This window comes from Colletotrichum siamense (genome assembly GCF_013390195.1).
Source record: "Colletotrichum siamense strain Cg363 chromosome Unknown KSG_Cg363_contig20, whole genome shotgun sequence".
Taxonomy (NCBI): domain Eukaryota; kingdom Fungi; phylum Ascomycota; class Sordariomycetes; order Glomerellales; family Glomerellaceae; genus Colletotrichum; species Colletotrichum siamense.
Window position 1 is genome coordinate 198,242 of NW_023501033.1, and position 16,774 is coordinate 215,015.

General features: G+C 49.2%; 5 protein-coding genes across 5 annotated transcripts; 3 read left to right on the top strand and 2 right to left on the bottom strand.

Annotated features, from left to right (window-relative positions):
* Positions 1 to 1,513: 1,513 nt before the first annotated feature.
* On the top strand, positions 1,514 to 3,136 carry CGCS363_v015171 (uncharacterized protein; the record flags this gene model as incomplete). Its single annotated transcript, XM_036647020.1, has 3 exons — positions 1,514 to 1,664; positions 1,737 to 2,212; positions 2,537 to 3,136. The coding sequence occupies 3 exons, from the start codon at positions 1,514 to 1,516 to the stop codon at positions 3,134 to 3,136; spliced, it is 1,227 nt and encodes a 408-aa protein (XP_036487797.1).
* A 415-nt stretch (positions 3,137 to 3,551) lies between these two features.
* On the top strand, positions 3,552 to 4,269 carry CGCS363_v015172 (uncharacterized protein; the record flags this gene model as incomplete). Its single annotated transcript, XM_036647021.1, has 2 exons — positions 3,552 to 3,654; positions 3,758 to 4,269. The coding sequence occupies 2 exons, from the start codon at positions 3,552 to 3,554 to the stop codon at positions 4,267 to 4,269; spliced, it is 615 nt and encodes a 204-aa protein (XP_036487785.1).
* A 1,721-nt stretch (positions 4,270 to 5,990) lies between these two features.
* On the top strand, positions 5,991 to 6,559 carry CGCS363_v015173 (uncharacterized protein; the record flags this gene model as incomplete). The annotated part of the gene is made up of 2 exons (XM_036647022.1): positions 5,991 to 6,445; positions 6,499 to 6,559. The coding sequence occupies 2 exons, from the start codon at positions 5,991 to 5,993 to the stop codon at positions 6,557 to 6,559; spliced, it is 516 nt and encodes a 171-aa protein (XP_036487775.1).
* Positions 6,560 to 9,970: 3,411 nt separating this feature from the next.
* Positions 9,971 to 10,644, bottom strand: CGCS363_v015174 (uncharacterized protein; the record flags this gene model as incomplete). The annotated part of the gene is made up of 2 exons (XM_036647023.1): positions 9,971 to 10,510; positions 10,567 to 10,644. The coding sequence occupies 2 exons, from the start codon at positions 10,642 to 10,644 to the stop codon at positions 9,971 to 9,973; spliced, it is 618 nt and encodes a 205-aa protein (XP_036487786.1).
* Positions 10,645 to 11,970: 1,326 nt separating this feature from the next.
* On the bottom strand, positions 11,971 to 12,417 carry CGCS363_v015175 (Uncharacterized protein; the record flags this gene model as incomplete). The annotated part of the gene is made up of 1 exon (XM_036647024.1): positions 11,971 to 12,417. One exon carries the CDS (start codon positions 12,415 to 12,417, stop codon positions 11,971 to 11,973), a length of 447 nt encoding a protein of 148 aa, XP_036487787.1.
* Positions 12,418 to 16,774: the final 4,357 nt, after the last annotated feature.

A 16,774-nucleotide genomic window follows, 5' to 3' on the forward strand; every position in this document is an offset into this window, starting at 1 on the left:
CGGGCTTGATTGAGAAAGGGTCAGCAACTTGCCCAGCCTTCCAGAGTCTGTCTCACGGGACAGAGACCAGTTCAACATGTGGCTTACAAGCGCTGGACCGTCCCTATCACAGCCCCTAGCACCTTCAGCCGTCGTTAGGGACATATCGCACATTAAAAATTGCCGAGTGGCCCTGACCATCTCGACATAGTACGTCGCGTTGGTGTGTACTGTGTGTGAGCGTTGGAGTGCATGAAGGCCGGAGACCTTGCTGCGTCGCTCGGCAGCGGAGCATGAGACACCCCCCCGGCCGGATGCCACGTAGGCGAGGCAGCGAGCAGCTGGCACCGGCACATGAGGACACCAGGGTCTCCGGGCAGCCGGTTGACGAGCTGCATGTAAGAGGCGTCGCCGGCGCCTTTGCCGTCCTATTGCCGCGCCTTCCTGCTCTGGAGACGCTTGAGATACGGACCTTCGACCGGGCTGGGCATTGGCAGGGTGATAGACCGGCTATGACACTAGCACTCGGAGACCTTACAGTCTTACTCCTACGTCGGATGATACTTTCGGCCAAAAGTGCCAGCTTTATAAACCGTGAGGCGGCTAGCCGGATTGTCGTGCCATTATCCGGCCGCAGACACCACCGCCAGGTTCGACTTCCACATCAGCGTAGACGCCGTGCTTTGTATCTTATGCCGGACGGCCCCCGTCGGCAACTACGCTAGAATAATTGGTTCTGAGCAAGGTTGACCTCTGCGAGGTAAGCGTGAGCCGGCTGCCCCGCCCGTGCGTGCCCGAACCTCAGGATTCTCCGCAGGGAGGATATCATCGACGCCGAGCACACACCGTCGTAGGCCAACATACACGCCTTTCGCACTTCCTTCGAGGCTTGTGCGCCCTCGCTGGGAGATCTCCTTCAGCCTGATCCTGTGGCTATGCGGCTTCGGTGTGTCACCGTATCACCACCCGCGCTGCTCAGATGGGAGATGGAAAGCTTGGCGAGGCTCGCCGACGTGCTCCGTGCTAGCATGGAATACCCGATGTTCTTCTAGCGATATTTCCAAGGGGACAGCCCGATCGTGCCGTGGTAGTATTCGTTCGAGACTTACATCATGGAACATATGGCAGCTAGGCCGTCCAGCTTGAGGGAGTCGAAGGTGGAGATATAGTCGGCAAGTGAGACATCATAGGCCGAAGCGTTAGGGAATAGCATGCATCGGCTCAGGAGGTTTACGGTATAGGCGTCATCACTGCTTGGTTGGGGGGTGGGGGGGTTTCGAATTCACACCGGTAACTTTCTCAAACGCACGCACAACCCTAATTATCTCACTAATAGCCTTTGACTCGCCTGAGCTTTGATGCTGCTATCCGTACGTCGTGTGGGAAAGGAGGGGAAAGAAAAGGATAAAACGGGGAGTGTCCCCGCATAGGCTAAAGGGGGAAGAAAACAAGAATGGAAGAGAGAGAGAGAGGAGATCCTGCGTGCGCAGCTTGGCTAGTGCTGGGGTGAAGCTGTATGGCCCGTCAGCTGACAATGGCTTTCAATTCACTGGTGGCGTCCTTAGCCCTCGTAGGGAGTAGTCTTTCGTTCCTAGCAACCTGGAGCGCTTTAATCTTGATTGGTCTTCACCATACTCGACGCCGGTCTCTACGACACACCCTCGTCCTTAACCTCATGGTTGCTGGTAAGGTGTTCTCCTATCAACGTCAATGTTAAGCGGGATGAGACACTAACCAAGACAACCATCAACGCAAAGAAGTCATTAACTCAGCTAATAACACTATATCGGGGATCATCTACGTTAGGGACCAGGAATTACAACGCGGAATAGCGTGCGTCTTGAACGGCGTGATTAGTCAGCTCTCAGCGCAAGCATCCGACTTCTCCATCCTCGCCATCGCTATAGCCACGCTGCTGGTGATATGGCAGAGAACAAGTATGGCGGACAGCTCATCAGTTAAGAGATTCTCAATCTGCTGCTGCGTATGGCTTATTCCGATTACTACTAGTGCCTTGGCTGCTAGGATCGGTGTGATAGAGCCAGTTGGCGGGAACTGCTGCTGGATTGCGCGGGACCGGCCCAACCTTCGACTTGGCCTCACCTACGTCTGGCGTCTGTGGATCATATCCACTACCATTTGCATCTACACTTTCGTCTGGTTTTATCTCAGCCAACGTCCTCGCCCCGCCGCTAGTACGTCCTGGCTTTCGTGCGATACCGGATCACTAACAGTACGCCCGACGACAATGGTCATACTCGAGCCACGAGGAAGAAACTTCACACCAACCAGGCTTATGTGGGGTACGCCTATGAGGTGCTTGCAAGACAGCCAGGCAAAACGTACGAAGTGTTCCCTTTCCCGCGCCTCAGAGTACGCTCTAACCAGGTATTTAGGAGAATCGGATAGCAGATGCGGCAGTGCTGCTGATGATCAAAGTGGGCAGCAAGCTGGGCCGTTGCCTCCGCGTGCTCCTTCCGTGGCCAGAGTCCACAAGGAAAAGAAGCCGCACACGACGGTACGCTCGGAGACGTCGCGGCAGAACGAAACCAGTCCGGATACGAGCCAGGTATTCGGACCGAGGGGGGCGGGCAATGGTCGATTAGGCACCAGGGAGCAACAAACATACGTTAGGGCAGTAGGTGAACGACGTCCTCTACAAGCTACACAGGCACTTCCAGCAACGCTTCTTCAGACAGTCAGGGACTGCTCAGATTTCACCAACGGAGAAGATACTGCGGAATATAACAGCGGAGGTGGGACTACAAGCCAGTCATGTATTCCTCGACCGTGGGGAGCTTCCCGCCTCCTGGAGTACAGATGGAACCCCAGCAGAGACACCACCGTCGCAAAAGACGGTGTATCGTCAAACGTCACGGCTGCAATGATGGCTAATCTTTCTACCAAAAAGCAGACCCAGACGTCAGAGCGGCGCATTAAGCGCATGATACTGCTGAAATCCTGTCCTATCTTATACATAATTCTCTGGATGCCCAGCCTGTTGAGCGGAATCATAGAGACTTCTGAAGCTAAGACGTTTAGCTCGGTATCAGCAGCGCTGCAAGTCTCCAGCCAGTTTGTTGGTCTTGCTAATGCAGTGACGTACTGCTTCCACGAGAGCGTAGCGTGTATATTAAGAGATCGTAATAGTTATTGATCGCATCAAAGGCTGTAAGCATAATAGGTCTTTCTTTCTTCTTTCCCCCTCCACTCCCACTCCCCTGGCTGATTTGCCTTCGCGGTTTCCTAATCTACCTTACTAACCAAGCAAGCAACCAACCGAGCCACCAGCCAACCAGCCAACCAATTGACCAAGCCCTCACCCGTCTCTCAACAGAAAGAAAAGAAAAGAAAAGAAAAACGGAAGAGTCGTTATAACTACGTGGGGTTGGTTAGTATGTGCATAATTTACTTGTTCTTCGTTTTAATACTGAACCTCTCACATGCTTTTGCCCCCTTTACCTTCCTCTGTACGTGGCCGGCTTGATTCTCATGATAGGTCAGTATTAATATCTTGGGTGTCTATAATTAAAGCAAGTGTCTGTCTATGCTCTCCATCATAAGTTAAAGAGATGAAGAGAGTAGTCAAGTACACTAAGGACTTAGCACGTGAAGCCATAGTGGCCTTGGATAACTCTAGTACCGCATCGAATGAGTATACGAGGTGGTTTAGCTATGGATAGTCTCTCTCATTATGTCTACTGCTCCCCTTAGTATTATTGACCTATACTTAACTTATTTTCAAGAAGAAATAGGGCGCTTACCACAGCGAGACCAGATGCTAACGCTAACAGAATCCAGCTCTTCGTAGTAAATACTAGCAGCTTCGAGGTAATGGAAAGATGCCTCCAAGCACCCTCAGGCACTGTGAAGTCTTATGAAGAGGATAGCCTGAGCCTGCAGAGACTAATAGTGTACGGATTTCCTCCCGCGGGCGCTGTTTCCTGCAGGGGCGAGGTGGTCGCTAGCACTGCTCATACTAGCGACCAATTCTTCGGAACTAACACCCTCATCGACTTCCATTCTTTCTTCAAAAAGCCCAGCACTTCAGAGATGCTTTCCAACTGCCGAAAGGGGAAGTACTCCTCATTCGTAGGCATGATTTTGCTTCACAACATGCATCATGTCAATACTATCATTAGCCAGGGTAAGAGGTGTGTTGATCCAGCATGTTCTAGTAGAAGATTTGGGTTTGATTCTCTTCTTTTCCCTTTCTTTCGCCCTGATATGTTTGACTCAATAACAAGCTTCCGCTTAGGAATAGTTAGTCATTATGAGATACCAATATAAGAGGCTTAGAGACAGAGAAAGACAAGGCCAGGAACGTATAAAGCTCTGTGTTATCTGCTATAGGAGTCATGGCAGTCCCATCTAAACGCATGTTATATGTATCATGTCGGAGGGTTCCGACGACACCTTTTCAACCTCTATCCAAGCTACGCTCGAGCTGCTGGACCGGACAGTATTCCGGCTTCGGCGTATACGTCGGCCCTAGATGTTACCACGTCACCTGGCTTGCGGACAGACACGGCATTATTAGGCTCGGGGAGCACGAGGCTATAGCCCTCGCAACGGTTGAGAGGATGCAATAACCTCATTCTTATTGTTTTTGTTGTTATTATGACAAGGTAAGCTTGGATTAGTGATAGTAATGACAGGATTGCGCCTGAGTGATTCTGGGTCACTGGTTTGTATATCCTTTCATTTGTTAGTAGTAGGTGATAGGGGGTTCGTTCTTCCTCCCAGCGCCCACCTCAATTCGATCAATCAAGTTTGGGGCCCTATAATTGAACTCATTGACTGGGGATGGTTTTGTGATTGGTTGGCTTGTTGAACTTGACTGATTTACTTGAATTGCGGTAGCCGCTGCTTCGTCCACCGCAAAGAGGGGCTGATATCGGGCCTCAATCGCTGAGCTGTCGGGGACCCCGTAAGCTGCAAACCTGGTGGTATCCCGCCTCGTTCGTACCGCGGTAGTACCGATGGGATGTTAGGCTGGGGATAAGACATATCTATCCGTCTTTCTATAATCAAGAGGGTTGGTGGTTTTAACAGTCGTAGTAGGGCCGAATAACGGTTAAACAAGTGAAAGTTTTAGGAGGCATGCAAGGAAACACCGTCTGGTTATGGTTCATGTATTCTGGGCTGAGGGCATGCTTGCTAGGTGCAATCTAGGGAATAAGAGGTTTGTGAAGGTGTTTTTTCTTTGTCCTCTTCTTTTGTTCCTCGGGAGAATACAACATGCTGGCTTTATGCCAGGTTCTCAATTACGGTCCATGCTTATCTCTGCCCGCATTGGAATTGGCATCTATGGATCATTTTCTGCTGGACGGTGCTAGTCAAGAGAACAAGAATAGCCCGGAGAGGCCGTTCAAGGAGGTGAAGGGGGGGTGTGCAATCCTTACGTAGCTGGGGACGTTTGCTGTGTAAAGGCAAACTCCTACACTGATTGCGAGCGTCGTTCCACGTCTAATTATCTCAAACCTTGGAGGTAAAATTTCCTAAGACGCTGGACGAAGTCACGGAGATGAGCGGCTACACCTAGGATCCACCTCCACAGTAAAATGGTCCTATATGTAGAATAGTGGGGGCTTGTGCGTTGACTACAGGGCTGACAAGGGCAGGGTAGCTTGGCGCTAGTCCCACACACAGGGAAGGGCTGTGAATGAAGGGGTTGATGGTTTGGACAGAATCGGAGAGATCACAACAACGCTATGTATAACATCCACACCTGGACCCTCCCTCTAGTACCAGGGTTAAGGGGAAACGCCACGTAACCTCTGGCTGTTGGCTTAGGTGTGCAGATAGTGGTTTAAGAACAGCCTTATATAAGATCAGCTGGGCTTTACAAATAGGACTATCAGTCCCTCGTCTAGTTAGAATCTCCTGTCAAGATGTCTATATCATCTGTCCTTCTCGCCCTCCTTAGTTGAACTTGACTTTTTTCTAGCACGGTTGCAGTAGAAGCCTTTGACTCTTTGATTCTCCGATTAAGCCACTCCCTCGGCACGATGAGGCTCACGAGCGTTCTGGCGTTTTGCGCCACGGTCTACGGTCTGGCCATCTCGAACGTACTGAACGGAACTGACATCTCGGTGCCTCAAGACGACAGCACAGCTGCGACGCACGAGGATCATTTCACTGCAAGTGGGATATTCTCACGAGACCAGAGTAAGGCCTGGCGAGAGGCCGAGAAGGTTGTGGGACGCCCGCTTCAGAACAACAAGTATTACTACTTCATGTCCTGTAACCCGGCGTATCGTAATCATCGCCAAACACGGGAGCCTTACCTGAAGTACGTGGTGGACCGGACCGACTGCGTCCATGTCGGCTTAGTGATTGGGAAAACGGCTAGATTTCAGAAGAAGTTCGAGGCCGAATATTTCCACGTGAGAGTTCTGGATAGCAAACCGGGCGAATGGAGCCAGACCCGCCACAAATGGGACGGCCCTGTTATAGATCAACGGTTAGTCCTTGCCCGGCGCATGATTGGTCTTATGCTAACGCAGACATCTCTAGTATAACCTACAAGGGGCAGAAGGCTTCAGTTAACATTAAAGACTTGTGGAATTATGGTTAGTCCTCCCTAGTGTCTCCCCGCGCGATAGATGCTTAATTACGTGGTGTGTTTTAGGTAAAGAGTGGGTGGCAGCTGCCGGGAAAAAGATAGACGCAAACCACAACTGCCTGAGGTACTTCGACTTCCTAGTGTCTAAGATCTGAGAGGCCCTCGCTTAAGCATAATCTCGGCCGTTTCCTCTTTTCTTTTTTTTTTTTTTTTTTTCCTCCCCCCCCCCCTTCTTCCTTCTCTTTTTCGTCCTCTTCCTCTCCTTTGTTTGGGTTTCTTTTGCGATAGATGGACATGCGCTACCACGAATATATAGAGACAGGAGTGCTTCACGGTTAGCACGAACCCACGGAGGCATCCCAAGAGCTCAGTTACTTTGTATAATAGAAAAGCCCTCTACCGAATGTTCATAGCGAATAGGACTTATGTGACTAGGAACCGCTCGCTGAGAGGATAATCGCTAGGTCTGAGTAACCCTTCCCTGTGCGCAGTGTCCGAGCCGAGTGATACACCGATGAGCTTTTGTTCGTTCTGGGTCTACACCGTACGAATCAAAACACCTGGGTTCCCCTCAGCCCGTATCCAGGTTCGACATAGCACATAAATCAGAGGTAGATTGATTTCAAGCCGCATGAGAGGAAACATCGTTAACAGCGGGGAAAGGACTTTAAAAGCAGCATCTGTAATTACTGGTTGTAATAGTCTTGCCTGCCTTAACGAAGGCAGCTCTGGGCGTAAGATGGCTACCTAAAAGAACACGACGAACTACCTTAGACTGATACAGACGTGCCAGCTAGGGGAAGGATGTTTAGACGTAGTTGACGTCAGCTACCCCTAACAAAGCTAAGTGGCGACGATCACCGACGCCAACGATAACGACGAGCTCAAATACTCTTGTTTCCTACGCTGGAGAAGTATAAGGCTAGGATATATCTGTTCACTACGTACAATGCCTGTAGTCTCCCCTAGTAAAGGAGGCCGGGGGTTGCTAAGGGTCGGCAGGCCATACGTTATTAGTGCTGTCAAAATTAAGATAGGAAGGGAGTCGGCATAAGAATTTGGCAGACAGTATGAGTCTAGCATCGTGAGGTTGTAAGCGTCGATATCATGGTGACTGAGGCGATTCAGAGCTTTAAAGGTAGGGATAATATCGACGATCGGGAGGGGATAGGTAAATCTGGATGACGATGACGATGCAAACCTGTGACTCTTGAATAAGGACACCTTGCAGGAACAAAGGGAGCTCATCAGCTCATATGGGCGATAGTGCTGGCTAGGACACGAAACCCGAGAACATCTGCATCCCACGCGACAGGTGGCAAGGCAAAAACCACAGACGCCCACCTAGGAGAACAGACATTAACGAGAGGAGACGCGCATTCCACACGTATTTAGCTCAGGAGGAACGCTTATAGGATCAATTGAAGCGTGTATCAGAGTGGTGATGAAGATGATAAACTGTCTCCCTCTGATCCCCCGTCCCCCTTCTGGGCCCGCGGGCCCACGATAGGCACATACAGCATAAAAGGTATCTAAAAGATTCTCCATGGCGATCATTCTCTTAAGAGATTTATTGCCGACTCTCGACTGCCCACTGCAACGCCAGCCCCAGCACCATTCTTGTGGACAACTAGGTGCTATCCCTTCTTCTTGTCGGAGACCACCAGGGCAGCAAGGCAATGCTACCGGTTCTTTGTTCATCTATCTCCCCCGCCGATTCGTGTTCGAGATTGGCCACTGAAGAAGCCTAGCCAGGTTGCTTTGCCGCCTCTTGAGGCTCTGAGAAAGTTACCCATAACGTCAGAAGGAGTAGCGTCGGCGAGGTATAGAATGCGCGGATTTCTCACTGAAGCATTGTCGTAGGCAACGACTCGTGGGTGTATGTGAGGTACTTCTGAGCGTTGAAGGCCTTGTGTGAGGAGTAGCAGATATGCGGTCGAACGTAGTTTGGGGGTCTTCTGGCAGTTCAAACAGGGCAGAGGTGTCTGGGGATGAGTCTGCCTTTGAAGACATTTATCTCTCGCTCCGACGCCGGCTAATATAATTCTGCATAAGCTTAGACGTATAGAGCGCGAAAAAGGGTTTCGAATGATGTAATTGATAATCGTGCTGCATTGGTACTCGCTGAGATTTCGCATGTTGAATAAGTTGTTATATGTATGACTTTCTGCCCACTTAGCTGCACAAACCGCGAGGCTGGTGCTGTGATTAGCCAAAACCTGCTCTGTGGTGGGCCCGCAGCAGGCCTCAACTCAAGGCCCAGAGCCGTTATGAGCTTCTCAAAAGCAACTCTTCCCAATGGTCTCGTTAACCTATCAGCAGTCTGCTGGTTGCTTGTTGGTGTATAGCGGGGTGGGGGCTGATAATGTCCGTCTGACCCTCTTTGCGAAGGAGAATGGTATTGAATATGTCGCCGTGCTTTGTTCTGGAGTAAAACTGGGGGGTTTTGCTTTTCTTTTTCTTTTCTTTTTCTTTTTTTGCTAAAGGCGAGAGCGCAAGAGCTTTCTGATTTTCACTGTAGAGCGATATAGCTATCCTGAGGTTTTTAGTATAATTCACGGTAGATGTAAGCGTGCTGGCTTTGCTTATTTCACCAACTAACCGCTCTAAGCGCTCTGAGCCATATGGCTTCTTCTGTGCAGGTGTACCTAAGGTAGGCTGCTCATGTGTGCCCTGCCTACCCGGCTTCACGGGAAGAGATAAGCAACGCAGTGCCGGCGCCCGACGCGCGCACTGCTGACCTATAAGATACGGGCGCGCCGTATGAGGACTGCCAGGACAGGTTAGGTAAAAGGGACGGAGCAGCAAAGGCGATGTGAGGTTATGTATATGTAGATAGCAGGTCACATATCTCTTAGGAGGGGGCAGATTTCGGTAATCCAACTTTTGACCCCTAACTGCAGTTGATCCCTGTGAGCCTTCACCCCATGTCATACATCTATTGATAAAGGTGTTTCAATTAACCTCTACGGCTGCATTATAATAAGCTGAAGCACCTATGCCTAGATTGAGGCTACCACAAGCGTATTTGACTTTGTTTTTTTTTAGCAGTGACTAGTTTTTTATGAAGACATCAAATTGAAAGGTTTCAAAGGACATTCAGATTACTGTTCCTATACCCAGTCTTTATGATTTCCATAGATTCAGGAACATGGGTGCGAGCCTGTTTGCTGGTCCTGGCCATGGATGACATCAGTCAGACCTTGGTGAGGCAGGCTTCTGCCACGAGATTCCCAGGCATGTGTCGGAAAGCGCTTCGTTTAATGCCTTAATGATGGGTGGGATCGTAACAGTAGCAGCGGATGAAGCGGATGAGAGTGAGAAGATTAATCGGTTACTTCACAACTCCTCATTAGAACAACACAGGAACTCTAACTTCTACCCTCTCTCATACGCTTTCTATATATCAGGCGCGATCACTATTCAGACAGACAAAATGAAGAGAATATTATCACCTTGCCATGAGTGCTCTACTTCTACTTTGAGAAGCCTTTTATTGATGCCGAAATTCGCAATGGCGCCCTTGATAGAGGCAACAAAGATGGTCTTTCCGATCCTGGTCCAGCAAGCCTTCTGGGCGACGTTTGTATCCGCAGCTGATACGGCGAAAGGGGCCACAGCGCCCAACTTCATGGTCTTGCGGCAATCCGCAAGAGCCTTTTTCATGTTGTCGTTCTGAACCATTGAGCCCTTGATTTCCTTCGCCGTGTTGGTTTCGAGACCTGTCATAGTCCAGCACTCCCTCAGAATCTCGCGCATCTTCAGACGCGGCTTAGTGAGATCGAATGCATTCTGGGCGTTGAACACGGTCAGGCGCTTATTTGTGGTATCGATCTCGAGGTAGTTGAGAACCATCCGATCACCATCCTTATCGAATTTCCTGAAGCCGTGGGAGTGGACAGAAAATTCCCAAACCTTGCCGCCATGTGACTTTGTGACATCAGCCCAGTAGGCAGAATTTCCCTATTTATGTCTTTATTAGCGACCCATCGCAAGGTCAGGCTAATATGTGAACTTACAGCAAAAGGACGTATGACTGCGGCGGAGGTCAGCGAGGCGACCGCGAGGAGAAGTGCGCAAAAGCATTGAGGAAACATAGGATTAAGTGGGTCTTTAAGCTATACATGCGTCAGAACCTTGCAGTAGTAAGCAAGTCAGCAGCTGATGTTTAGGACTGTCGAAGTATTTCTGAGCTTGTGGGGATGAACGAGGTTAAAGGTCACTGTAATAACCGTTATATCAGTCAGATCAATGTGATAATTCGCTCAAGCCTATGAGACAAGAGGTCTGAAAGCAAGACGTTTAAATAGTGACCTGTTTATTACTGTTGTCCTCTATTCCGCACAGAGTCATGACACTGATCAGCGCCCTGGCTGGTGGATCCATACCTTGATACAAGGTACCTTGTCCCCCGCCCTTCTGAGTCTTCTTGAGCGAAGAGTGTACCCAATTAGAAATGTATATTATGATCTGTTTATTTTGGGATATTGGAAGGCGGCCTCGCCGAACTCGGCTCGTGGGAGGTGACTGATCATCTTCTACCCTTTGAGCCCAGCCACATCCAATTTGTGGAGGTTTATGCCACACTATGAAAATTCTGTTTATACTTTGATAGATGCCTACTATGCATCGTGATGCTGTTTATGATAACCAGGAAAGCTTCGATCCAGGTTCGCAAGAATATTGTCAATAACCTCAATGGCCTGCAGATGACTCACTGTATGAGATTATATAGGAGGAAGAACATGGGTCTGTTCTTCCTCTACCCATCAACCATCCCTGACAAGATCAACTCATCATGTCCAAACCCACATTGACCAGAATGCTGATCACAAGAACAACCAACGACCAAACAGGAGCAAAGCATTGCCCTGTCCAGACAGCAAAAGAAAACAAAGATAAGCTTGAACAGTTCATCAACAATACTTTCCCTGATATCGCAACCAAGGACAATCATGAAGACTACTACGAACACCTCATCTGCATCCTGAATACGTAGTATTATCTCAGCAGTAGGTGGGTGAATGGCAAGTCAGCAGGGAAATTGCGGTCGATGTCGGCAATCTCCGAGCTAACCGGCATCAGCGCGTTCGCGAGTGGAGTCATCTACTTCGTACAGTAATAGCTATGGGATCCCCGATAGACAAATGAGGGATCTCACGTAGCTGAGACGACACTAGTGCGCTGGCCAGTCCGCCGCCTTAGTGGCTCTAATGCCCTGATATCTTAGGTGAAGATGCGTATTTTCCTCAGGGGAAAAAAAAGTTAACTTACAAATTGATTTGCGTTCCACAGGCCCTTTTATTCGTATTCTCTTTCCTATTTCTCACACTTTTCTTTTTGCCTTCTGTTTTTTTTCTTTTTTTCCTTTTTTTTTCTTTTGTTTTTTCTGTCCCTCTTCCCCCAACCCCGTTTTTGGCCCCTCAAATATCAATTGAAGCCAGCATTCGGTATTCCTTATCACGGCCCTTCTTCTCAGCACCCATGCGGCAGATTCCAATCTTCTTCAGGGGAATGCTTCGCATCCATGTGTAGTCGCGATATTTCTTGATGATCTTTCTGGCGTCAATGACCCCATTCCGGGTCTTTCTAGCATTGACGATGGTGGCGTGGAGCGATAAGGGGGGACCCGTCTTGTCGACGATATTGGTCCTCTCGAAAACGTGCCTAATCTTGTGGCAAAGAGCGTTGAAATCGTAATCATGACATCGGGGTTGCGCAAAGAGGATATCGACGTGTCTTGGGTCGGCAGCCGGAAAAGTCCCCAGGCCATGCAGCGAAACCTTCAGTGGCGTGGTAGGGATTAAAGGCTTTATACTCTGGAGAACCTCAACAGCTTTCGCAATGTCTTTTGATCCCGCAAGGTTCATTACCCCCAGAGTAAGGTGAATAGTACCGAGAGGGCGCACTACGAATTCCGGTATGCCAAAACCGTTCGTTCGGGCAATGTCTGTCGTGAATGTGTTTAGACTTGCGGATAGCTGGGGGCGAGAGAGTTCCGTGACAAGCGGAATACAAAGAAAGTGTGTATATGCCATGATGTACACCTGGTGCGTTGTAATGAGGTAAAAGATGTGTACTCTGCCACGCTCCAGCCTGACTGACTGCCTGGTGTTGGGTGGTATTAATATTCATCTTTTCTAATTAGTCTTGTCCTGCCCCTTTACTTGACGCCAGTTAATTACTAATTGCCCTCCTTGGTTACGTTATAGCGATTTTTAAAAAGGTACTTACAATGTGGATATGCTCGGCGTTACCGAAACCGAAATCCTACTTCATGCACGGTCATACCGCCCGAGATAATTGGCGAAAGAGTATCTGTATTTGATAGGTTGACGGCTTTACCTGGATAAGAGTAGGCTATCTAGGTATATACCATACCGCTTATCGTCTCCTGCGTCCTCGTCATCATTGGATTTAGTTATCATCGCTGCTGCCTCCTCGGGCTCGCCCACAAGCACATGGACCCCGATGGGAACAGGATGCGCGGCCTTTCCGCCCCAAACAAAAGCATTTGGCTTAGCTGATGCTTAGAGGATGGGGTAAGCAACGCAACTCGCTAATTAGGAGGTGTGACGCGGCAGAGTAGTAGATCCAACAGGGCCGGATCTCGGTAACTGCTCCGGCGAAGCCAGAGATCTCAATCCTGGCTCTAGCCTATGACAGGTGAAAATACTAGTGAGGTTGAAACGTGCTCCTCCTCACTGGCTTAGTAGCTATCTAGGTAGAGGTCCGAGAAGTACTAAACATCGAACGGAATTGCGCTTTAGGAACAAACAACGCTTCGTTATGAGCGTATACTTGATCTGAAAACCCTTTTGGGTGCGACGTATAGCTGCTGATAGTGTTTAAACGTTGTTATATGTTACTATTCCGTCCCATTACAAGGCATAAACTTGCTTTATCTCCCTTATTACTTCCAAGTTAAGACGGCTCTGGGTGGGCACAGGCCGCGCAGGCTCATTGGCCCTTGCTTATTCACAGCGCCCTCGTCTAAGAGGCTAGTAAGAGCAGTCTAGAAAATAAGAGGATGCACAGCATCTAGGCTAGTTATCAAGGCAAATAGCTCATAATAAGAAGGAGACTGTTGAGGGTGGAGCTTTGGTAATAAAGTGAGTAGTGGGCGATAAAGCGACAAAGGGTCATTTTACATGGTAGAGGAAGTGAGATGTTGAACCAGCTCTGGACGTGGTCTACATAGAGCTAGTAACTTAGTGTGGTTAGATAAGGATAGGTAAGGTTACACTTAAGCACAGTGGTTAATATCCGAAAACTATTGTAGTAAGATATACTGCCTGTGACGTGTGGTATGAATCGTTCATCAAGTGACTGTAAACCAACGGCTGCTGAAGGTGGCTAGTGCTAGTGAGTTGTGCGATACTGCCCCTTGATTCGTGTGAAACATTGTCCTTTCCATATTAGCATCAGATTGTGAAACCGAAGACTAGGTAGAGGGGGTTTGCTCATACTGTAGTTGTAGACAGGTTGATGGGTGCAGAAGATTAGTGCTGGGGTTGGCTATAAGATGGGCGCCCTTTGAACAGGAAGCAAGAGGGATGCTTTTAAAAACCTGAGGGTTGGACTGTTTATCTTGTGGCTTCACATTATGACTGCTTTTGTTTAGTACGATGTGAAGCTGTGAGTGAACTTGCTACAGATTGTTAACTTTCAGTTAGATTTACAAGGATTAAAGCCTACTTTCAGCTTGGTGTCATTAACTATCGTCCCTAAGGAAAATATACACTTCTTTATATTGAAATCTCGCAGTACGCTCTCTTTCTAGGTTTGGGCTGTAAGTGGGAGGGGGGTGGGGGGGGGGGGGGCGACAGCCCTGGTGTGTGCTTTGTAGTAGATGTGTGATGATAAGGGGTTTGCTGTGCGAGATGAGACTAGGTCGTTTCTCCCTTTTTTCTTCCTCTTTCCTTTTTCTTCCTGCCAAGAACCCATGATAAATACACCAGCTAACTGACCCTCGCAGCTCCAAACACAGAGACACTGCCACCTGCTGCAGTTCAAAGGCACAAAAAAGGAGCACCAAAGAGGGGCGAAACATACAACAACGGGTATTCGCCGGTCGTCACCGACCGAACTACTACTCCAGCCCTCACTAGCTTGTCTATGGGAGAGCGGACGGGATCCCCGAGTTCTCCAGTAGGTATGGTTGTATGTGCAAGCGTAAGTAATCAGAACTTCTCTTAATCCCAGCACCATCCCACCCTGTCACCCAAGTCTTCGCCTTATCCGGGGGACTTCGAGAAGTTTACGGATTCTAGAACTATTTCAGTATATAATCACAGCTGCTGTAAGCCTTAGTACCTAATGTTGTTACATGTCACTAGACTATTAACAAGAAGACCATCGTGGATAATAAGATATGATGCATCATCTATATCCATGGATATCTATGCTGAGCGTCTCACAGCTTATACAACATTCTTTTATTTGAGTATGCTTATGGTGCTGTTCTTGCTACTGCAGTTTAGAATGAACCCTGACCTTAACCCTTTTCTGCCCCTGCAGCAAACGTTGCATGCTTCCTCGTTATCCTCGCAGCTAGAACAGCTACTTCTCCCATCCATCACTTAATCGAGAACAACCCGTCTGCAGTCCTTGCTAGCGATATACTCTTCTGCTGCTGCCTCCTGTTGCGAACTGCTGCTGTTACCGCCGCGGTATATGACAGCTGATGCGCTCGGCTGCCTGTCGCACCCCGCCCGCCCGCTCTTCTGCACGAATCGGCAGAGTCCCATTGGTATGTCAGCGTGGGTCACGATCTGCACGTCTGGGATGTTAATACTCAGTCCTAGTACATCCATCATCACCGTTTGGAACATCAAGGAGATAAGAGTGCCTGCTGAGAGGTTAAATCACCGGCACCTTCGACTGCTGGTGTCCTTCTAAGTTGTTGGTGGTGGAAGGTGGGAAGGTGTGAAGGTATAACGGCTACTATCTCTATAGCTGCTGCTGCTGGCTTCAGAGTGCCCTCGCTGCTGCTGATTGTTCTGACGAATGTCAAGCCAGAAACGACGAGGGGCGGCGCTGAGTGTTTATTCTTGTTTAGCATGAAACCTTATAACGTCTCCTTAGCAGCGTGGGGGCGACTGTGACGAATGCCAGCTTGTGCCAGACTGTTATCAGCTGGGCTTGGATATCAGACGCATTTTGCTGCTAGCCTATAAGAGAGTTATAGTGAGCCCTCTTTTTGTATTTCCTTCTCTATATATATTTGATAGGATGTGCACTACAGAGATCTGGCAGCCATAGTTACTAGCTATATACTTGTGTTAAATATACATGTGGAAATGGCGTTGCGTTACGCCTAGGGGTTGTGGTAGACGAGGGTGACGATCACGTCGCTATCCGCCGCTGGGCTTTGTCGGCGACGTTACTACTCTTATTCCTAACACCAGTCGAGAGGCCTCATGGCTTGAAGGTAGAGCGCTCCTCTAGCTACGGAGAAGATTCAGGTTTGAGTCTGGGTGGTGGATGGGGTTGTTAGCTTTTATCTTTTCCTTTTTTTTTTTTTTTTTTTTTAATTCTCTCTTTTTTTTTTTTTTTTTTCCTTCCCTCTTTTGCGCTGGGCGTTGAGCATGGTTGACGTTGTCAGTGCCGCGACCGGTCTCCCCGCCCCGTCCTGCCCCTCCCCGCCCTGTGCAGGCGCCGCCGCCGCCGCGCAATCTCGGCCAGACCCATCTCGGAAGCATGGAACGACGTCGTCCATGATTACGCGCTACATAGCAGATACGTGGTGCTCCTCAAGCCGTGGCTTTGCTTCCCATGGCTTCTAGAAGGGGGGGGCAGCTTCCTCTCTTGGGGCTTCTGGGAGCGCGGAAAATGAGGTATGGGCGGTGGGCAACAACACGGAGGGTTTGTCTCCAACGGGCCTCTAAGCCGGGCTAATCGATCAAGTCGACCTTGCAGTCGGTAAAGTCCCCTTTCTTGAATAACTCGCGAATACGCTGGTCCCCATAAGCAGGGCTGTTCCATCTAAGGCAGACCGATTGAGGGGGGGGGGGGAGGGGGGGAAGGGGCGGGTCCTTATGATATCAAGGTCACGTCCTGGCAATTTTTGTCCATAGCCCCCACAGCGCCGAATTAATTATTCATTTGCTTATGGCCAGGGTCTGCTGGAAAGTTAAGATCGATTATTAGCCTGGGAAGGTATATATATCCATTTAGAAAACGATGCTCGGCACATTAGAAGCATCAGTGATGCTCGCTGCTTCT